At 40.6% G+C, this 23,325-nt stretch overlaps 1 protein-coding gene across 1 annotated transcript; it reads left to right on the top strand.

Moving 5' to 3' along the window:
• Positions 1-811: 811 nt before the first annotated feature.
• Positions 812-21,738, top strand: MLYCD (malonyl-CoA decarboxylase). Its single transcript, XM_009904485.2, has 5 exons — positions 812-1,383; positions 10,994-11,106; positions 11,232-11,388; positions 11,885-12,031; positions 20,732-21,738. Exons 1-5 carry the CDS (start codon positions 835-837, stop codon positions 21,263-21,265), a joined length of 1,500 nt encoding a protein of 499 aa, XP_009902787.2. The 5' UTR covers positions 812-834; the 3' UTR covers positions 21,266-21,738.
• Positions 21,739-23,325: the final 1,587 nt, after the last annotated feature.

Genomic DNA, 23,325 nt, shown 5'->3' with positions numbered 1-23,325 from the left:
TGTTGGATTGGTTGATGGGTTGGACGCGATGATCTTGAAGGTCTCTTCCAACCTGATTTATTCTATGTATATGTATTCTATGTATATTTAAAGCTGCAGGACAGGTTGGACTTGATGATCTTTGAGGTCTTTTCCAACCTTATTGATTCTATGATTCTGTGATTCTATGATTGCTGCCTGTAAAGAGTGCACATACAAACATCATGATGTTAATTGGTGAAAGCTCTTATGCATTCTGTGTCTCCAAAAATATACTTGGGAATCTGACACAGCAGCTTTCTTTGACAGCCCATTTCCTGTAGAGGTGATGCAGACAGACTAACCAGCCAAATTTTGAGTGCTTTCAATTTTGCTGAAAATGAAGTCATAGCAGTTTTTTTTTCAGTGAATTTCTGAAACTTAATGCATTGCCTTCCCCTCAGTTGTAGCTGGGCTGAGAGAAGGGCAGGGAAATCGGGGAGTGACGGGTGAGAAAGATACACAGCACAATGGCTTGCTCAGTGACGGCTAGAGAAAGGTGCACTCAGGGAGAGAAAAACTGCGACGTAGAACCGCCGGTTATGCCTCGGGGCGCAGCAGCCACCACGGCCTGAGGCGGAGCTGAGGCGAGGCCGCCGTGAAGCAGCACAGCGACCGCTCTGTCTCCGCGCCACGCTCAAGATGGCGCCCGACACCACGCCAACCGTGCCACACTCTTCCCGCTCTCGATTGGCAAGGGGGGCTGGCAGTCTGTGTTGCCAACCAATCGTCCCGGCCGCTACGGCGCTGGAGGCGGTGCTGCGGCCTGGCCCTGCTAGAGGGCGAAGAACGATCGCGGAAGAGCTGAGGCGCGGCATGAGTCGCCTGGGCCAGCGTATGAGCCCGCGCCCCTTCCTTGGGTCCTGGGCAGTGTCGCGGCGGCTGCGTCGCGTCTCGGTGGCGGCTGGTCTGCGCCAGAGCCCGGTGGGCTCCGGCACCGCCTCTGTCGCAAACATAGAGGAGCTGCTGAGTCGCTCCGTCCCGCCGCTGCCGCCCTACGAGACCAGGGAGAAGGCTCCGCGGTCGGCGGAGCTGCGCAGCGCAGAGTTCATGCGGTACTACCGCGGCCTGGAGGCCGGTGCGCCCAGGGCCGAGCTGCTTACCCGCTTGGCCCGCGACTTCGGCGTGGACCATGGGCGGGTGGCGGAGTTCAGCACCAAGGTGCTGCAGGCCCGGGAGCAGCAGAGGGAGCTGGGGGCCCTGCTGCAGGCCGAGGACCGGCTCCGCTACTACCTCAGCCCCCAGTACCGGGGTCTCTTCCAGCACCTGGGCCGCCTGGAGGGCGGGCTGCGCTTCCTTGTAGAGCTGAGGGGCGACCTGGTGGAGGGGCTGGCAACCAAGGCGGTGGACGGGCCTCATGTCAAGGTGAGAGATTAGCTAGGGGTGGGTCGCTCTGAAAGAGAGTCGGGGGGAGGCCGGATGGGATGTGGAGCTTCCTGGTCGTAGTGCTACTCGTGAATCCTCCCAGTTGAGCTGGAAAGCGTCCCGTGAATATGCTTCACTGTTGGGGCCTTTATAGTGTGGCATAAGTGAAGTCCCCTTCCACATTCTGTGGCGCCTGGGGGAGCTGGCTTTGCTGACGGCTCAGGGGGTGGCGCACGGTGTGAAGCAATGGGCTTTCCAAGCTCAGGTGGCAGTGGTAGGCTGGGTTGTGGGCTGTGAAAGGACGACTTTTAAGGCAGTGGGGGAAGTGCCACTCTGACTCAACTTGACAAAATGGAGGTAGTGTTGGGGCTGTCAAGCTACATCAGGAACTTGCTGCAGAAGTGACATGTAGGAGTACAATAATAGGGCCCCAAGTGTCATAGCAGCCGTGTCATGTGCGTGGTAAAGTGTATCAACAAGAGAAAGGAGATGTCAAAACTTAGCTCAGTAGTGTCTACAAAATAGGTGAGGTGGAACTTACCCAGTGGTTACATGGTATGGTAAGGTGACATGGCAGTGGAGGAAGGACTAACGTAGCACATCGTAGTAGCAGGTGACAGAACTTCCTGGAAGGCAATGAAGACTGACAGCAGGTTGGTCTGATGCCCTGACTGCAACTTGTTTGTCAATATTCAGATCCAAATTAAGTTTGACATAAAAAGAATGGTTTTAATGTCGGTGCTGTCAATAAACTATGCTCATCACAACTGAATAGAACAGAATTAACCAGGTTGGAAGAGACCTTTGAGATCATTGAGTCCAGCCTATCATCCAACACTATCTAATCAACTAAACCATGGCACCAAGCACCCCATCCAGTCTCTTCCTAAACACTTCCAGTGATGGTGACTTCACCACCTCCCTGGGCAGCCCATTCCAGTGGCCAATCACTCTTTCGGTGAAGAACTTCTTCCTAATATCCAGCCTAAACTTCCCCTAATGCAGCTTGAGACTGTGTCCTCTTGTTCTGGTGCTGGCTGCTTGGGAGAAGAGACCAACATCCACCTGGCTACAAGGTCCCTTCAGGTAGTTGTAGAGAGCAATAAGGTCTCCCCTGAGCCTCCTCCAGGCTAAGCAACCCCAGCTCTCTCAGCCTCTCCTCACAGGGCTTGTACTCCAAACCCCTCCCCAGCTTTGTTGCCCTTCTCTGGACACATTCCAGCAAGTCAACATCTTTCCTAAACGGAGGGGCGCAGAACTGGACACAGTACTCAAGGTGTGGCCTAACCAGTGCTGAGTACAGGGGCAGAATGACCTTCCTGCCCCTGCTGGCCACACTGTTCCTCATACAGGCCAGGAGGTCATTGGCCTTCTCGGCCACCTAGGCGCACTGCTGGCTCATGTTCATCTTACTATCGACCATTAAGTAGCAACAGCATTGGTAATACTTCACATCCAGTTGTATCATCTTAAGTAAAAACAGACTAAAATTGCAAAACTGATAGGATAGAAATATTTAAACCAACTGAATATGCATGCATCAGATAATACAGTATGTTCAGAAACATACTAAACCCATTTGAAAGTAGGAAAATACTGTCTGCAAAACTAAAACTTCAATAAAAGGGCTGTCATAAGAATCCTGTTTTCTCAAAATATGTTTTTTTAATCTTTGGGCACATGTTATGAGTGAACCTATTTCTGCATACCTGTTCTTGTAGTCTTTTTTGTGAAAGAGTTGGTGCTAAATAGCACATTGGCCAGGAAGCATTAAGAGAGAACTCATCTGCATTTTTTTTTGTTTGCTTGTTTGTTTTGTTGTTTTTTGTTTCTGGCTGTATTTGCTGTAAGAATTTACACTGGATACTGTTTGTTTTCAATTTGGAATTTCACTCTGGTCATTCTCATCTGTTTTTCAAAGCATCCAAGACCTAGAACTATGTGCTATTCTGGTATTCTTGCAAGCATGTTTGGGAAAGGTGTTACATCCAGCTTCTGAAATAAGCATCTTGCTTGGCCTTTTAAGATATTTTTCCTTTGATTGCAACTAAGTGTCAGAACACCTACAAACACCCGAGGGAGAGCCCAACCCACAGGAAATCTTGATTGTGCAATGGAGGCAGTTACTAACTGGTGCAAGTGGTTTGTGATGAGTTGTATTTAATTTGGTGCCTTAAGACATAGATGTGAGATACTTTGTTACTTGTTCTGAGGCTAAATGTCAAGGGAGAACTGTATGGCAGAATATCCAGGCTATAGATTTGGGGCTCCACAGGTTGTTAAAATTCTTAGGATACCACATATATATTGGGATCTTTCAGTGGACTGTTTCAGTGTGATTCTTTGATGGTTTCCCTGACTGAAGGAAAGGGATGAAAAATGCTGTAGAAAAGCTGTGGCACTTGGCACGTACGTTAAGTGTCAGGATTCACTGTTATATGATGAATTCTTGTCCTAAGATGCTATTGTAAAACAAGCAGAAGCAAATTACCTGATGCTTGTTTCTTCATTGGTTTCACTGTTCCTGAATCATTATCACAATAGATGATGCACTTGCAAACTGTGGCAGTGTTGTCTTCAGTCATTCCCAAGTATACACACATCCTCATAATACCCTCAGTTATCTCTTATAAATCACCTCTCCAGTTGAACTGATGATTAAACTGAAAATAAAAAATGGGAATGCTTACCTTACTCTGTTTTTGTGTACTTCATGACATGTGCCTGGCTGCACTTCACTCCAGAATATGTCTCATTATTAGACTTGTGAAAGATTCTGAGCACTGAAGCCACTGAACTATTGTAGCCATGTCCAGTAAATCAGAAGTCACAGTGCCCTAGCTGTCAGGAACCAGTGTATGGCAAATTAAGTTGAAAAAGCTGACTTGGAAGAAATTGAAAGGAATGGTGACTACCTTACTGGAAGAATTCCATAGATCTTGAACACAGACTCTTAAAAATGCATTGGAAGTGCTTAAAAATGATGAATTGTGCAGAGAGAAGGAACATACTGCAAATAAGGTTTAGTTTGTATTGAAGTTAGTTATTAGAAGACAAGACAGAAAAATTGAAGGTATCCTCAGTGACAAGTTATTATGACACAGTAAATGTCATTCTGTGGATGTTTAAAAGATGCTGAGTGCTCTTGACACAAATTTAATGATAATCAAATGGCAAAATTTGGCAGTAAACTGTATTTATGAAGCTATACACCTTTTTTTTTCCCCAAAAAAGTCCACCAACAATATGTACAGGACATATGGTACTGAGAAAGTTTTATTCACAGGCTGTCCCAGAGGTGGATTTTCTTATCTGTTAAGTATATGAATCAATTATTGTTATTGTAAACCTTATGGATAATGTCAAAATGACCTTTAAAAACACCACTTCTGGCACAGAAGAAGTTGCTTGAACAATTAAACCACTGTAAAGCTGGGCCTGTTGAATGATGCTGTTTGAAATTTTTTTTCCCCTCTCTCATTTTCTTTTCCTGTGTTCTGTACCTTCCGTGGAAGGACACACGTTTTCCAGTGTCTTTGTAAACGAGTTGACGTTCTGATGAGCCCTTGCAAGGCACAGAGTGAAATTTGCTGAAAATCTGTTTTCTCAGTGTAGCTTTTGCTCTTACTGTCACCAGCAGTACTTTTTTTTCTGTGCCAGCATTTTCCGCTTGAGATTTTATTTTTCAATATTTTACGTGCTTCGTCAGTTTCAGCATTTGAAAGAGGGACTCTGGTGAAAAATGCAAACCAAATTCTTCATCTATTGCTTTAAAAATATTCTCCATCTTTCCCTGGTTTCCAAGTCAGTGAAGGTTCAAATTGCTGGCAAAAGATAATGAAAAACAACAGTTTTGTCAAATTGATTAATAAATAAACTTGCTTCCATAATTAAGCAGTTTTTGGAGTGTGTCTGTAATCTTGATGTTGTGTTAGTCACCTAGAAACAGCTCATAACAGCTGCTCCCAAATACAGCAAGGCCCTAAAGTTGGACTTTTCCTTGAATTATTTTATTTCTTAAAGCTTTTTCTCAGGTTTGAGCACTGCCTTTTGCATAATTAGGGAAATGGGTTTTAAATATTAGTAGAGGAATTTCAAATGGTAGAACAGGCTTTAAGGCAGAGTATTTTATGTTTAGGCTGTCCGTGGCTTTTTGGGCAGGGGAAATATTTGTGGTGGTGGATGTCTTTCCTATAGACATCCACAGAAGGATGTATTTATTTCATCAGGCTGTGCTGTCTTGAAAGACTGGTCTCATTGCTGAGGATTCATCAGTGGCTTGGAGTATCTGTTCATTCAGGTGGAACAGGGGCTTTGTGGAGAATCTGAATATTGAAACAGTTTACTTCAAAACATGTAAGAAGCCCTTCACTAATGAAACAAATAAAAGAGAGAAGTTTTTCTATTTTAAAAAGTGCTTGGTATTTGTCTATTGAAAGTCCTGTGTAGCCATTTCATTATTGTAGTTTTGATTTAAATTCTAACCATACATGAAGAGAAATGCACAAGAATTTTATAACTTCTGTGTGTTTATAACTGCACTGAGAAGGAAATGTGGAAATAAAATTAAATGGATCTTCACGATGCTGGAGGAAAACGACAGAGTATATTATATGGCCTACTGGGATTTTGGGTTTGCCCAAACTGTCTCAAATACTTCTTAAACAGTCCCTAGTTTTCACTCTGCATTTTGAAAGGCCTGTTAAAACAATGATTACCCACTGCTGGGATGTAAATACAAAATATTTTTCCATTTCTTCATAACATATCAACAGAGAAACAGCTTAGACTGTTACATATGGCATGATGAAGTATTTCTATTTAGTGTTTGTTAAATAGATTACAGTGAAATAACACACAAAAGTGATTATGTCACTTAAAAATGCTTGTGCAGACTTTACTCATTGTCTAAATGAGGAAACATGGGGGGGGAAAAGGGATGCAATTTTTTTGTTAAGACATCAATCAATATAAATTACAAGAGCCAGAGAAGTTTTCAGCACTGCAATAATTAGTATTAGCAATAAAAGAGCAGAAAACCAGTTCCCTTTTATTTGTGTGACACTATTGGATTCTGTTTTGCTGATACTTTTCAGGATTATTCTCTACTGTAAGGGGTATTTTACTTTTTAGCAGTTTGAGAGGGAAGTTGAAATATTTTCCTCATCAGAAAGGCAGTTTTTCCTAATGAAAAAATTGAAGTTTTTTCATAAGGCTTTTCCCAGTGATTGTGCAATAAATAGGGACCTGATGTAGAGATGAAAAGCCTGTAATTTGCTGTCATGTAGCAAGAACCCAGAATGAAATAAATAATTATCATCATTTATTATATTCTACTAATAGAAACTGAAGTATAGCTGATGATTTTAAGTAGTAATCTGAGTATGTCTTGTTGCTGAAATTAAAATTGGGATGCTGAATAATGAGTATGTGCATTTTTCCTTTTAATGAAATGTTGGATGTGTGATTCTATGGCTAAAAAGGCCTATGAAAGGAAAACAAGAATTTTCCTACCACTAAATTTAGAAAATAAGCAAACCTAATTTGAGGCTGTTGGAGTCAAGCCTTTCAGAAGCTTAGTATATACAGTGATATTAAACACAACTCAGAATTTTGCTGAGATGACTTGAATTAAGCACATTTTGGGCTAAAGTGTTCTGTGTCTTTCTGCAGTGAGAAGTTTTCAGCATAGACAGTTGTATTTGGACTAGAGGATTGTTGAAGGAGTCCCTTCCAGCTGGAACTATTCTTATCCTTTGGCCTGCATGCTGCCCTGTTGTGTTAGAAAGCATCATTATTTACAATTGGCAGATTATTTTAATTGACTTGCAATGCCACATAAACAATATTCCTTTCTTCCAAAGTCATCACTGAAGTCACAGCTTCACTTTCTTTGGTTACAATTGCATTGCTTTCAGCTCTATAATGTGTTCATGCTGAGTGGCCTTCAGTTCAGCTAGGCATTGTTATGTACTGTCCTATGGGCTGTGCTTGCTAAACCTGTGGGTGCTTCAAAGAAGCAAATGCATGATTCTTGTGTTTTCCACTTCTACCAGTTTCCATGTAGTATTGCTGGCTTTCTCCCAAGTCAGTCATTGCCTTTGTGCCTTGTTAGTGGCAGTAGATGCAGAGCAGTTTGTTCAAAATAATGACTAGTAGGAGTGCAGCCATCAGCAGTTTTCCTTCCTAGTTTCTGGACTGCAGCTTGAAATGGTGTTCCAAAAGCAGATGAATGGCAGGAGAGCTGTAGGAATCTGTTAGTTTGACCCCAGATCTGACAACTCTAGCTTATTTTTCTGACTTACATTGTGTCCTTACAAAAAGGATAAAACAAACAGTCCTGAAATACCTGGAGACTTCCACTATGGGAAGGGATATTTGACCAAAATGATTTATAGTTATTTTCCAAAAACTTACAGCTCTGCAGAAACAAGGATTCACAAGGGAAGTATCTATAGCCAGAATAAACTAAACGGTCAGAATATGCTTGTTTAGGACACTTATACCTCTACAGCTAAAGAGGGATGAAAAAAACCACAACCAAACAACAAAATGAAAACAAACCAAACCAAAACTGTGTGAGGAAGTACTTGGACTAAAATTCAGCCTTTCCCAATAAAACAGTTGCTGATGCAAGCCTTGCTGAGTTTGCAGGCCAGTGCCTGCTCAGTTGTACTGCCCAGGACCTGCAATCCCTTCCTGACTTAGCAGTGCCAGAAAGAGCGTTGTTTTTCTTAGAGGCTCTTGCACAGACAATTCTGTGGTCTGCTCAGTGCAGTTTCTTTTACCTGCTGCTTTCTCTTTAATCCACTAGCCTAGAAGCATCAGCAAAACCAGTTTTGCCAGTACAGATTACAGCTACTCAATAAGTGCAGTTGACTGATGTATTGTCAGAGCATTGTTTATGTGCCTTGAGCCAACAGCATTTATGCATTTTTCACAGTAATGTCATATTGTAGAAGTAATCTGCTCCTTCCAGGTAGCAAGGCAGCACAGCTTTAGAATACATGGCTGCTGAAGCCCCCTAAAATCATCAGACTTGCTACAAATGTGCAATAGATCCCTTTGTTAGGCTGGGGAAGGTATACTGCTTATATCCCTCTGAACTATTCTGGTTACAAAGCATTGACATAGCTAATCTGGTAGTTTTTAACGTCGTCTATTATGTTACTTCCTCTCCCTGCTACTGTAGGATAATGTTCCTGTGAGACGGAGAAGGCAGGAACTTTTTAAGCAAAGTGTCAGTGAAAAATGGTGAAGTGTCCATTCCTGTGGTGGATTTTGTTGAGTGTGACCCCTCACGTCTCTTAATTCTTCAGTACTTGCTGCAGAGAGTTGCATTTCTGTATTTTCTTGAGAGGTTTCTATTCATGCTGGTGCCATGTGTTACATGCCTTTCATTATTTTCCGGTGGAGATTGCTTACCCTGTAAGTGTAGGTAAGGTGAATTTTGTTTGTATTATTTCAGTGTCATACTAATCTAGCAACTTTCTATTTACTAGTGTATACAAGCTTTGTTCAGCTTTGGAGTACAAGTGCAGGTGGAAGTACAGTTTGGTAGAAGACTTTGAGCATGGTGTATTGTATAACTGAAAAAGAGCTCTAGAAAGGCTAACAGAAAACTGATGTACAAAGCTTGGTGAGTTGACCTCATGGATCCTCCCTGTGTTTGGAACAAGGCAACTGACATTTTTGCTGTTTGAAGCGTATGCCAATTTGTGCTTCAATAAGTAAGCATGTGACTGAAAAAAAATCTAAATCAATAGCATAACATATTCATGCATGTCCAAACTGTTCAATATAGATGAATGGCTATTTTCTTTGGTGGTTCATATAGCAGCCATTTCTGCCTACAGAGGGATGTATACCAAAGCCTCTGTGTTTCACTAACAGTTTTGTAAGCATAGAAATAGATAGGAAATAAGAAGGCTGAAGGAAAGCTTAACTCTACACTTCAGCTATGATAAAGAGCCAGGAAGCTCCATGACTGGTCATCATGGTCAACTTTACTCTGAATATTATGGGAGGACTTAAGTATGAGTTTGAGTAAGTTGGTGTAGGTTGAAATACCTGACCACAGTTAGCTGCAAGCATGGTCAGGGCTGGAAACATTTAATTTTTCTAGTATGTTAAGTTAAAGTATAAAACTTCCCCCCCTCCAATCTTGGAATACCTGTAGCAGTTACTTTGGCCAACAGGAAGTTTCTTTGATGTGTGGCTATTGACAAGGCTCTCTGGAACTTTAGGTTACAATAGGAAATCTTTTTTGTGGATGTCTTGAAACTACATCTTAGCTTTGGGAAGATGTTGTAAGTAGTAAGCATTTTCTGGAGAGATTTTTTATTTTCTCTTACTTAGCTTAAATGGAGCGATCGGAGGTACATTATAACTTTTATTTGATTTTATTTTGTTTACAGCAGTGACTAATATTCTGAATAGGAAGAGTTAAGTTAGTTTCAGGTAAGCCTGTATTTCTGATCAGGCTGTTTGGGAGTTGATGCTGGGATCATGCTGTGTCCTGTAAACAAAGGAAATGTAAGAAAGAAAAATAAGCTCTATAATCGCTTTAAGGGATATATCCATACTGTGCTGAGTTCAAGAATACTTTCTGAACTCAAAGAATTTTAGGTGGTAAAATCTTTAATAATACAGACAGCAGGAAATTAGTAGGAAATATAAAATTCATTATTCGTGACAATGAATGTTCCTGAAAGTATTTGGTATTACAGTTGGCTTTAATTCTGTATCACACTGTTCCAAATGTGCTGTGGGTTTTGTGTTCTGTAGTCTTATGCTGCTGCTTTATTTTTTCTTGCTCAAAATTGTTCATTTCTCTAAAGAAGAAAAATCTTGTAAAGCCTATTATTTTATCTGCATCCTGGTCAAGGATACTAATTTTGTAATTTCTTATCCTGAGTGGCCATGGGCAGCTCCTGTGCTGAGTTGTTCAATTCATGCTGAATTCCAAATTGAATGTGCATGTATGGGTTCCAGTCACCTCCAGCAGACCTGTATGTGCCTTGGGGATCTGTCAAAAGCAGAAAGTTCCATGTGTGGGACATGGTGGAGAATGTGCAAGACTAAATACCTGCTCTGGATCTTTCTTCTAGAGAGCAGTGTAAATTTTGTTAGTAGAGATGACTAATAGAAGAATATGGTAAGAACCTGGAAAATTACCATTTGGTGAGTTGCTTTCTTACATTCATAAGCCAGTACTAAGTCTTTCTAAGGCAGGAACTGCAGAATGCTCAAAAGGATTCAGATGTAGAAAAATGATAGTTAAATTCAGGTCCTTATTTTCATCAAATTTCCCATTATTTTTTCATGGTATTTAACTCTAAGTACCAGTGACCTTGAGTCAAGACTGCTTAAATACATCCGTTGTCTGCATGTCATCTACATTAGTTTCCTTTCTCTTCTATTTCTCTGTCCGCAGTTTGCTATAGACAGTGTCTTCAAACACTTTCATTGTTTTAGTCCTGTGGGAGGAAGCTTGAGCTATTATGTGATTGATCTTTGAGAACTTATGCAATAATTTCATTGAACTTCCCAGTGTTGTCGTTCTACCCATCTTACTTAGCCAATAAGGTCATCTTTCTTCTGTTTGCAGGAGATGAATGGAGTTCTCAAGAACATGCTTTCAGAGTGGTTCTCAACAGGATTCCTCAATCTGGAACGGGTGACTTGGCAATCACCTTGTGAAGTACTCCAGAAAATCAGTGAGTAAGTGCTAAAAGTTTTCATTACTGGGAAATGTACTGAGCTTCTGGGGTTGGCAACTGACCTCTATTCTTAAATTTAAAAAAAAAAATAAATCACATAATTTTGTTTTCTCTTTTCTCGTTGAGCTCTGAAGCTGTGCATCCTGTTCGAAACTGGCTTGATATGAAGCGTCGGGTTGGGCCATATAGAAGATGCTACTTTTTTTCTCACTGTGCAATCCCAGGAGAACCATTGATAGTCTTGCATGTTGCGCTAACCAGTGATATCTCCAGCAGCATCCAGGTACAGTTACTAGTGCATTTAGTTCACAGCAAAGTGCTTAAATTGCAATGTACTTCTCTTGAAATCTGTATTTCCTTATAATTTGGGAACATTTGGGTTTGTCTCATGTTTTAAGGGATGAGAGATTTAGCATTTAAAAATTACATGGCTGTTCTGTGTATCTGCTGTACTACCTAAGTTGAAATGTTTTGCTCAAGTGCAAGAAGAGTAAGAGAAATATGTAAGAGAAGATAGCAAATGAGATTAAAACTTCAAAGCTGTTGTGATACTTCTGAAAATTTTAAACCACATTACAGTCATTTGCCAGCAGATAAGCAGCTCTTCTTTCAACTTTTTTGATTAGTTTTCTGTTGTTTCTCACAGAGAGTAATGAATAAAACAGTGGGGAAAAGTGTTAACACATTTGAAAGTTAAAAAGTAAGCCTTCCTCCCCCATAATAGTGATGGTAGCTACTACAAGCTGTTTTGTTTTTTTTTTTAATCTTTATTTTCCCAGGACATAGTGAAAGAAGTGCCTTTAGAAACAGAAGAGGCAGATAAAATTACAACAGCAATTTTCTACTCCATCAGTTTGACTCAGCAGGGACTGCAAGGTGTAGAACTTGGGACTTACCTCATCAAGCGGGTTGTAAAAGAGCTGCAGGTAGGTGTGACAGGGTGCACTTGAGATGCTGCTCAGCCAGTGTGCTTCTCTTACACTGCTGCTCTAGTTCCCATTTTGTGTCGGTGTTCAAGGCAGGGAGCTGCTATGTCTTCACTGGCACTTGTACCAGATCAACCTTTGAAGATGTGTAAAGAGTTGGAAGAACATTTCTACTCTTGGTTAATGTCTGCCAGATGTAGATACTGTTACATATTTGATAGGTACTGTGGGAATTGCTTGGTTTTGCCTGATTTTGTGCACAGGTTGCCTGAAAGTTAAATTTTTACATATCTACTGAATGCAAGCTTTAATATGTCTGTGTTTTGAAATGTAGTGTGTTACATGGTGTTCTCTACTGTCTCTCAGTTGAGTGGGCAGGGCATTGTTAGTGTATGTTTGTGACATTTCTTTCCCAGAGTGTTTGTTTCTTGCAATATAGTAAAGAAAATGTCTTTAACATTTGAAAGTCACAGGAATGAATTACTTCATGCAAGTCAGTTCTATGATTTTGTGTAATATCATTGTATGCTATAGGATTACTGGTAATAGTTTTAGGACTTCTATAGAACCTTCTTCCAATTAAATTATGTGCAGAGTGGTGTGAAAGAGACAGTTACATTTCTGTCTTTAGTACATTGTTCTATTTCATAGTCTTCACTGCTAAAATCATGAACAAAGCTGCCTCTTAAAAGTAATGATCACTACTTGTGTTTATTTTCCTTGTTCCAACATTGGGATTAGTAATGATGTCTGGAAAACTGTCTATGATTAAAAACTTCATTTCTACTTAGAAAAAGAATTTCAAATTGGATGCATTACAGTTTTAATTCTATAAAATGATTGATTAATCAACTAATGAATAATTTCTGGCTGCCCTGAAATTTGTTGCTTTGTTTTTAATTGATTTTTTGGATGAGTTTTGTTGCTTGTTCCTTTTGGAAATGTAGTAGTCCAGGTGTAATTAGGCTAAGCCATCTGTCAGATCTTGACTGAGGGGAAATTGGAATAAATTTATGCAGTTACTTGCTTTCAAATCTGAAAAAATAATTTCTGGACAATTGAGTTGCTCTCATAAAACAACCCTTTTGCCAACATATTTGTCTGTCACTAATTGCTTACAACACTTGAAGATTTACCTGTGAGTCACAAGGGAAAATGGACGTACCATAGTTAGGTAACCTATGTGCAAGTTCTAACATTTGATGTGTCCAGCAGGAGAAGGTCTTTCTTACTTATAGTTATGACAAAGTGTCTACATGTCTTGTTGTAAAATCCAGCTCTTTATCAGTGTTCATGAAATAGGAAACCATTTGGCTGAGGTACCTTTAAATACTTTCTAATCCAAAAATTACCATCTCAAGCTTAAAAAACTTACTTAATAAGTGCTTTCCATACAATGCCAAAGGTGGAGGTCTTTCCCTCTACTAAAATTTCATGCACTGCTTTAAGATGCTATGAAAAACATACTGTTATTAGTAAGTTTTTATATGACAAATTTGACACATACTTAGCTGACTATGCAGTTGAATTGTTCATTTATATTTATTCTGTATCTGTTAAGGGTACAACAACTTCCATGTATTACCTTTGCACCATTCCTTTTGGATGGGTGTACTGTACTGTAGGGACAAAAGTATATGAAGGATAATCCAGGAGAGTTTATCTGTGGTGGATGTGGTTTCTTAATAGTTTTTCTTCCACTTTTCAGTGTTAATATTTTTTGCTTTGCTTTGCTTCCCACTTTCTTTCTACTCTTTCACATTTTCATCTTCTTTGTTCAGAAGTACTGCTCTTGAATTTGTTGCCTCGAATTCTGCAAGAACCATTACATACTTTAAACCTGTGAATCATCATACTGATGTTATCAGATTTACTGGATGGGTCTGTAATGCCTGCTCATTAAGCTTTTGGTTGTGACTCCTGTCTCAGCGAGCTTCGCCTTTCAGCTCAGAGAAGCTCTGGTCAGGTGCAAGGAAAGGACTTTACAAGGTTGTTTGTGTTCAAGCTGGACATAATTCTTGGAGCAGTATTATAGTCACTTTAAAAGGGACAAATGGTACAGCAGTAGTGCTGAGTGAGTTGACTTGGTGACAGCAGCTGAAACAATATAGCCTCAGCAAAAAAATCATGGGTCAAAAATTACATCTCATTAAGCAAGCAACCAGCAGCCGTTGTAAAAAACAGATATCTGGGATCTCTGATAGGAAGAGGATTTTTTCTATAACCTTTGCATGGCTTTGCAGTGAAGAAATCTTCATTTAAAGTGCTGCTAAATCACCAAGCGTTTCAGGTTGCAAAAGCTGAAACTCTCTTTAACTGATAATAAAATGCTTTGGGAAGAAGAGACCATTTGAAGGGGTTGAGGATTTTGTTTCTCATTGTATTTAAATTGCTGATTGCTTTTATAACTTGCTGCTTATTTGAGTTAACTTTTGTGGACATCTGTTTGATCCTCAGAATGTTATTCCATTCATATTTTCCTGAGGCACTGCAGACTCTTACAACATTTTTTTATCCTCTAGTAAAAATGCCTTATCTGACTTTGCCTTAACTTAACCTGCTCTGACACTTCTACTTCTAAGTTCCATTGCAACCTCAAAACTGTCATTCTTCATAAGGAAAACTCCAAATTCCTGTCATGACTGTCTGTTGTTAGATCAGAGAAGGATAGGCACTAATTTAGGAATATGCTTAATAGCCACTCATATTTTCCACCACCATTGAATTCTTTATTTGGCAAGATTTTACAAGAACTGTCCTGAAACAGTGATCTAGCAGGTATCTACAAGATAAAGTTATGCCTATAGAATAGACTAGACTAGACTAGACTAGAATAGACTAGAATAGAATAGAATAGACCAGGTTGGAAGAGACCTTCAAGATCATCGCGTCCAGCCCATCAACCAATACAACCCACGTAAACAACTAAACCATGGCACCAAGTACCCCATCAAGTCTCCTACTGAACACCTTCAATGATGGTGACTCTAATAAATTCAGCTGGTGCCAGAATCCTTGAAACCTCATCAACTGACCATGAAGATAGAGCTTATTGTTTTAGAAACTTCCCGAACTGCTCATTCACGCTGCGAAACATGAACATGTGTAGTGTAGCACTTCTCACCTTCAAACACTTCAATTCCCTCATGAAAGTGTTTCTTGCAAATGGGTTTTTATTAGGACTGTTAGGGAAAGTGCAGCAGCAGAGGCTCTGGCAAAGATTACAACCCTCGGTGTTAAGCACTGTTAGTTTGAGGCACTGTGTGGAAGTTAATGGCCCCTGCTTTGGAGTCAGTCACTAATTTAAGCAGATGGAGGACAGATGAGGTTGAGTCGTAGAAGTGGGTGCTCAGTTTCATCTTTTTATATGTGCCCAGTCAGCAGTTTTCCTTAGACCTTACCATTTGATATTTTTCACAGGTATAGTAACATAGTTGGGTGAAGGGAGGGGATATGATGGAGATCAGGACAGGACCTAGGGGTGTAACTTGTGCCACATATGTTGGGCAGACTAGAAGAAGATATGCTGCTCAGAATAGGGGATGTTTCTGGTTTTGGTAGTTGCTTGACAAAAGTTTGCTGCACAAATAATATGGAAGGGTTTTGTGAATGTGCTTCTATTGTTATCTGAGCATTATTATATTTGGATTATTTTGGGTAAGCAGTGGGATGAATTCATTAGACTACTGCTACTACTTTGGTCCCAGTTCTTCCTGTGCAAATCAGAAAATAGGCTACCTCTGTGTTCTGTCTAGTCCCTTGGTTATATTAATGTACATAAAGTAGGGAATGGGAAACAGAAATAATCTCTTCTATTTCTTAAATTTAAGCTTGTATTGTTCTCAGAGATGAATTGGATTTTGAAACAATTTCAGACAACTGGTAAGAAAACAAACCTCAAATTGGGTACTGGAGGACAAGCAGGCAAATGCATTTCTAGCAAGCTGATAGGTGCTGGTGGATGCATAGACAAAGAGAGATTTCTCATTAGGCAGACATTTAATTCAGAATGTGTTTATAGCCACTCTAAATGGTCTGTAGCTCCGCAGAAGGTACATCATAGCAATTCAGTCTGCAGATGACAGACATAGATAACTGTGGTGAAGCCTTTGAGGAAACTGCTTAGAATTTTATAGCCTGTGGCATTTGTGGGAGAAAACTGATAGCTACTGCGTGACTCAATAGAATACTTAACAATTGGTGGCAGATTTTAGCTTTCTGGTTGGGCTGTTGATAATTGCTACCTTAATTTGATGTAGGTGACCTGGGGAGATCATAATTTCCAAACCAGGCTTTGCTTTCATTGATGAAAAATGTGACCTTGGACTGCAGCTTTCAGAGTGCAAGGCAGTTTCAGATGAGATATGGATAATAGCAGAAATCTGCACTCTTCTGCAATAAAAAAACTCCAACAAAACTAAAAGACGACAAAAACTAGAAATCTACCCCAAAACAAAATAAGCAGCTGTTTCTTAATGGTGTGTGGGTTTCTGACAAGGAAATAAACATTAATGGATCTCCACCAATAGCCTTAGAAACTAGCACATCAATTTAGCAGCAACATAAATGTGCACACTTTGCCGCATCTATTTGTTTTTGTACAAGAAATGGCTGCCTCAGATAAGCTCCTAAATTCAAGCATTTATTATATACATAATAGTCTCTACTGTAGCTTCAAAATGGGGTCACTTTTCCTGTGTCTTCTCTGTCCTAAGAAGTGAAAAATATGCAGCATTTTCCATTTTGTTTTTATTAATAGAATCGGAGCTGCTAAATTTTGGATTAGTTTTGGTGAACAGGTCTCTCCTGAAAATTAATAATAAAGAGCAGTCAACATCATGAGGAAGAAAAATGTCAGTTACTTAATGAGGAACTTTGCATTGGTTGTTACTAATACACCAATATAGGAAGAAATGATTCGCTCTCAGTTTCATCGTTGTGGGTGGCATGTAGGTGCCCTCTTGCCTTTGCAAGCTGGGAGATGCAGTTGGATTTATTAGCCTCTGGAAGCAATGGGCACGGCTCAGCTCCTGGGTGAAAAGCCCTGTTTGTTAGCTCTTTTCAGTAGCAAACCAGCATTTTCAAACAGTGTGCTTTCATAGCAGAGATGGTGCAGAAGACTTCCAGACTTGATGATCAGCAGCTTTTTCTCTTCGTCTCATTTTATTTTCTTTTGCCTCAGAGAAGAATTTCTGCTTCTCAAATGGCAATGTTACTCTCCTTCTTTACCTTTCAGGTTTTAACCCCCAAATATCCATGAAGAATTTGTAAAAGAGACCCAAGCAATGTGTTCTCAAAGGCATTATCTTTTGTAGGATAAGTAGTATAGTTAGAAAAAAAAAAAGGGCAAAAAAGAAAACCTTTAAGGAACATAATGCCACCTTTGGGTGAAAAACAAAACAGATCCTGTGTTTCTTGAATCTGCTTAGGCTTTGACAACATTTTTCTCTATCTTCACTGCCCCCTCCCCTTCTTTTTCCCCCCACAGTACACTAGTAACATCTGTGCTCCCTCTAGCAGCACAGCTAGGATTTCTCATTGATAGATCATGGCAGAGATACAAAGATGATGAAGGGAATGGAACATCTCCTTTATGAGGAAAGGCTGAGGGAGCTGGGTTTCTTTAGTTTGGAGAAGAGGAGACTAAGAGGTGATCTCATTCATATTTATAAATAGGTGAAGAGCAAGTGTCAAGAGGATGGAGCCAGGCTTTTGTCAGTGATGTCCAGTGGTAGGACAAGGGGCAGTGGGTGCAAGCTGGAGCATAGGAGGTTCCACGTGAACGTAAGGAAAAACTTTTTCACTGTGAGGGTGACAGAGCACTGGCTGCCCAGAGAGGTTGCAGAGTCTCCTTCACTGGAGACACTCAAAACCTGCTTGGATGTGTTCCTGTGTAACCTACTGTAGGTGATGATGCTCTGGCAGGGTGGATTGGACTAGGTGACCTTTTGAGATCCCTGCCAACACCTAACATTCTGTGATTCTTTGAATTTGAAAAATTTCACCCTTTTATCCCCATCTCTTTGGTTGTCTGTATTATGGACTAAAAAGGAACTTTAAAGCATGATGAAGACATAAGAAGAATGAAACCCCATTTGGAAATCCAGTCTTTTTCAGGGGCATCTTGCTGCTGCTTAAGGGTGCTGACATGAAAAGGGTACTTCATTATAGATTACAGGTTTGTGTTCCTGTACCTAAAAGTTCACTACAACTACCTGAAGGGAGGTTGTAGCCAGGAAGGGGTTGGTCTCTTTTCCCAGGCAACCAGCTCCAGAACAAGAGGACACAGTCTCAAGCTGCACCAGGGGAGGTTTAGACTCGAGGTGAGGAGAAAGTTCTTCACTCAGAGGGTTGTTAGCCATTGGAATGGGCTGCCCAGGGAGGTGGTGTTCAAGAGGGGATTGGATGTGGCACTTGGTGCTGTGGTTTAGTAGTCATGAGGTTTTGGGTGACAGGTTGGACTTGATGATCTTTGAGGTCTTTTCCAAACTTACTGATTCTGTGATTCTATGATTTGCAGGTCTATCACATCCTAGATAGTTGCTGAGTTGTCATCCATCATTACTGCATGGACTAGCAGAAGGGTACTGTGTCACTGATCTTCAAAATGGAGTTGTGGCCCTCTCTTTTGGGCAGAAGTTCATCTAGCCGCAGTAAGGGCTGACATGCAAAAGGTCAAATGACAGCAGACTGTCTTGGCAGCTAAGCTACAGCCAGTGAGAGCACAGTCCGCAGTGGTCAGCTTTCAGCATGCTGGTGGAGGAATGAGTAGCAAGTGATGCTGTTATTTATTGTCTTAGCAAAACTGAAAGCGATCAGCTTTTCCTTCAGGAACAAACATGTTGAAGTTAGTTTTCCAGTAGCCTTTAAAAATTCACTTCTGTGTTATCTTTGTCCTTTCTTATTTTCCAGGAGATCTGTGGTTTTGTGCTAGTAGTGTTGTCTTTGGTGGGAGCTAGTGTTCAATCAAGGAAAGTATAGCTGACAAGGGGCCATCAGAACATAACTCTCCTCTACCATACTAGTTAAGATCCTGCTGCTTTAAAGAAAGTGGATTCCAGATGTGATTAGATACACAAGATACAGAAATGAGTGTTTCTATTAAATAATTTGCTTTTTCCTTTATTTGGCTCTCAAAGGAGATGAAGTGGGGTCTGTAACTTGGGTTGCCATTCTTGTTCCTGTCTGGTCCTAGAAGAATGCTTTGGCTTCTGTATCTGTAATAGTTAAAGAACTTCAGATAAGGGGAACAAGTGAGGTATTCCAGTTTATGTAGTTATCAGGCACAACACTGAAGAGGTGGTAGATTTGAGCTGGCTGGTTCATTGTAGTGCCAGTAGCCAGCAGAACAGCGGTGAGCTATTTGTGAAGGAAAAAGATGTAAATAACGACAGAACATTACTCCAGTCATGGAAGTTAGCAGAGGTGGTACTTGGCTGCAGCCTGCAAGGGAGGTATGCCAGGCCTGCGTTCCTTCTGCATACTCACAAAAGAGACTGCAGGTGGCAGCGCTGTGTGGAGCACGGTGGTGCCCAAGGAGGCAATAGCACAGGTGCAGTTCAGGCAACCTAGCAGCACGCCTTCCATTAGTGTTTGCTAGGATAAGGTGGCATCTGAGCAGTGATGACTTTTTAATGGTTATACTCAAGGTAGAAAAGTGCATTTTGTAGTCATTTAAAGACAATTTTCTGTTGACATTAAGATGCTTCTGTAATGTTGATAAATGTCTTGGTTCTCACCACTTCTTCCTATATGAACAGTAATTAACACAACACTGTGGTTGTTTCACTTCAGCTCTATCTTTCTTCTATTCCTTGCCCCCCTACTCCTTCAGCAATGTTTACTGATACAATTTTTGTGAATCCTAGGTGGCAGTGAGTTTTAACAGCCTTCTCTGTTTTTTGTGTTGGTGTCCCATGGAACTAACACACAGTTTTCCTCTTGGGTGGTTTGCTTACATGATTACATCGTTAACAGCTTTTGCTGCTAAACTGTAGATGTACAAAATAAGTTAAACAAGTATTGAATTGTGTGATCAATATTTTTATTATTTTAATTTTTTTCTGCTGCAAGGATGCATTTCTTACCTTGCTATTTTATCAAGATAATTCATAGTTTGGGAATAGCATGAAAAGCAGCTGGCCTGAAAAAAAGAATCTCTTTCAAAACCTTAAGAAATACTTCTTTCTATTAAAATCTAGAAGGCACACCTACCTTGATTTTACAAGAGACTGAAATTAAAAGCTGCCCTTGAGTGAAAAAAAACCAAACAGATACTTACATGTGAAAAATAAATTATATTTAAAGGTTTTGAAAACTTCTGTGTTTATTTTTAAAAAAAGATCCTCCTCACAATAATGTCTTGATTGCATGTGATTGTATTTGTTTAGTTCTGCCTATAAACTGATACACCACTTTGTAGTGCTGGTAACTACTACATAAGTGTTTTTATATAGATGGGGTGTGTGGACTGCAATTCAGTCAGTGTTTAAATTTTCTGGTGCTTTCTAGGCACTAACCTATTGCTGGCATGGTGATTTTTTTATTTTTATTTTTGTCTGTGCATATCAGTTAATTCTCAGAATCCTCAGTCTTCACTTGACATCAGGTAAAGGGTATCAGTTGTTCTTTTACTCAAACTCCTCATTGTCAATCATCACAAAACTCAATGAATTTCTTTTTATCTCCTTTTGTCTGCAGAAAGAACTCCCTCAGATAAAAGCTTTTTCTACTCTTTCACCTATCCCAGGATTCACAAAATGGCTTGTTGGTGCCCTCTCCTCACAAACAAAAGAACTGGAAAGAAATAAACTTTTCACAGAATCGGAATGGCAAGAAATCTCTGAGATCACAGGAGACTCTTCTACTGAAACACTAAAGAAACTCTTAAATAACAATGAGTGGGTGAGGTCAGAAAAATTAGTTAAAGTGCTCCATTCACCTTTTATGAGACTCTGTGCCTGGTACTTGTATGGGGAGAAACATCGTGGCTATGCTCTTAATCCAGTAGCAAATTTTCATCTGCAGAACGGCTCTGTGATGTGGAGGATAAACTGGATGGCGGACACAAGCCCTCGGGGCATTGGCGCTTCTTGTGGCATGATGGTAAACTACCGCTACTTCTTAGAGGACACTGCCAGTAACAGCGCAGCATACCTGGGGACTCAGCAAATCCAAGCCTCAGAGCAGGTTCTTTCCTTGGTGTCTCAGTTCCAGCAAAATAGCAAGCTTTAATTAAATATTATGAAAACTAAGGACAAGTGTTCCCCAGCTCTAAAGAGCTGTGATATTTTGCAGTGTCTGCATTAAAGAGAATGTTCCTTGTAAAACAGATTTACTCAGTTCAGTACAACACACAAATGCCTAGATTCTCTTGACTAGATTGCTGTGTATTCAAAACCTGATGGGCTGTGATTGAGTCACTGCAAATTCTGTTATGTACAAGTGGGTTAGAGATATATATTAAAGAGTGTTACAACTCAGTGGTAACATGAATGGAAAATACTGGAGCTATACCATTATTCAGTTGATAATAAACCTCTATAAACTCTGTCTCTGAAAGGATTCACCCTTCTTAGTCATGATACGATACCACCATAGATAGTTCAGTACCAAAGGGCCTGGAAAGAAATGCTGAACAAAGGTAGAAATATATATTAGCAAAACAGTAATCCACAAATTTATTTCAATAATTTTCACCCTCCAAGAAATCTGGCATTTTCTTTTTTCAAACCCATTAAAAATACCATCAGGTTCTTGCTTTGCTGGAGCATGCTAAGGCTTTGCATTAAAGTGAAGAATCAGGGTCTCTCAGTGCAGCAGATATGCACTGTTGTATTTGCAGTTTTGTCTGCTCACATGCAATGAGCAAGACAGAGGGGTTCCATAGCAGTGAACACTTCTGCTGTGATGGAAGGCTGGGGGAGTTGGGGTTGTTCAACCTGGAGAAGAGAAGGCTTCAGGAGACCTTATTGTGGCCTTTCAGTGGTTAAAGGGGGTCTGTAAGAAAGATGGAGACAGACTTTTTACCAGGGTCTGTTGTGATAGACCCTGGGATGAGGATTTTGAGCTAAAAGAGGGAGGTCAGACTTGAGGGAAGAAAAATGTTATACACTGAGGGTGGTGAGACCCTGGCCGGGTTGCCCAGAGAGGTGATATGTGCCCCATCCCTGGAAGCATTCCAGGTCAGGTTGTTTGGGGCTCTGACTAACCTGATCTAGTTGAAGATGTCCCTGCTCACTGCAGAGGGATTGGACCAGATGGCTTTTAAAGGTCCTTTCCAACCCAAATTATTCTATGATTCTGTAAAGGACAGCAGGCTAAGAGAGGCTGTTACTTAGGGATCAGTTGGGAAGGTTCCAGATATGCATATTATATTTTTTTCTGGTAATTTTTAAAGTTAATAAAGGGCTTTTTTGATAAAGAGGTGCATGTGACCTGTAAATCAATAAATAAACTATCTCAATAGCTTGTGTCTTGTGTATTTCAGCATGTACCTTCCTTCACCTAGTAGCCCTCCTTGGTAACAGTGTCACCACAGCAGGAGAGCCATCTTAACACAATTTCATACTGTTGTAATTTCTGATTTATTATGTGTCTGGTCAAATTTCTGTCCTGTTCTCAAGAAAAGAATTATATAGAGGAATTGACAGTGCTAGGGTTTCTGCTCGTCTATGATTTTGTTTTCTACCAGCGTTTATTTTCTCGGCTGCCTTGCTCAGTGCAATGGCTAGCAAACAAATACTCCTAAGTTACGGTGCTGTTAGTTCCTCAGAGAAACACTCCTGACTGCAGCTCCTGATAGAAACCCCTTCACGATGCAGTGATATGATTGCCCAGTTCAGAGCACAGGTTTTGTCAGTAGGCTTTGCCACCAACCCTGGCCCTTCAACCTCCATCTCTGACTTTGTCAGGACGCTTTCTGTTGCCGTGTGTCTGGACAGAAAAAGCGGTGGCTGGTTTCAGTGGCTGTCTTCCTCAGTAAGCAGTGGTAGCTGCTGTGCTGTTAGGTGCTGCATACAAAAGCATCGCAGTGTCACAGCTGCATCCTGCTTTTGAGAGCAAATCGATAGAAATTACGTTACTTTGTCACTTCTGCTTATTTTATGATCAATTTACACCATTTTTCTTGTCACAGCAGTAGGCCCTATCTTTGCACAAGTTGTATGGAGTTGAGTAAGACCTATGTTGTAACTTGTGCCCTGGATGAGTAATGAGAGGCCAAAGTGTCGCGTGAAGGGAGGATATTCCGTTTATTTGCAGGTGCTGAGCCATCACAAAGTCCCGTTGAAAGG

Source organism: Dryobates pubescens, chromosome 19 (assembly GCF_014839835.1).
Source record: "Dryobates pubescens isolate bDryPub1 chromosome 19, bDryPub1.pri, whole genome shotgun sequence".
In the NCBI taxonomy this organism is placed as follows: Eukaryota; Metazoa; Chordata; class Aves; order Piciformes; family Picidae; genus Dryobates; species Dryobates pubescens.
This window is presented reverse-complemented; position numbering and strand designations above follow the sequence as displayed.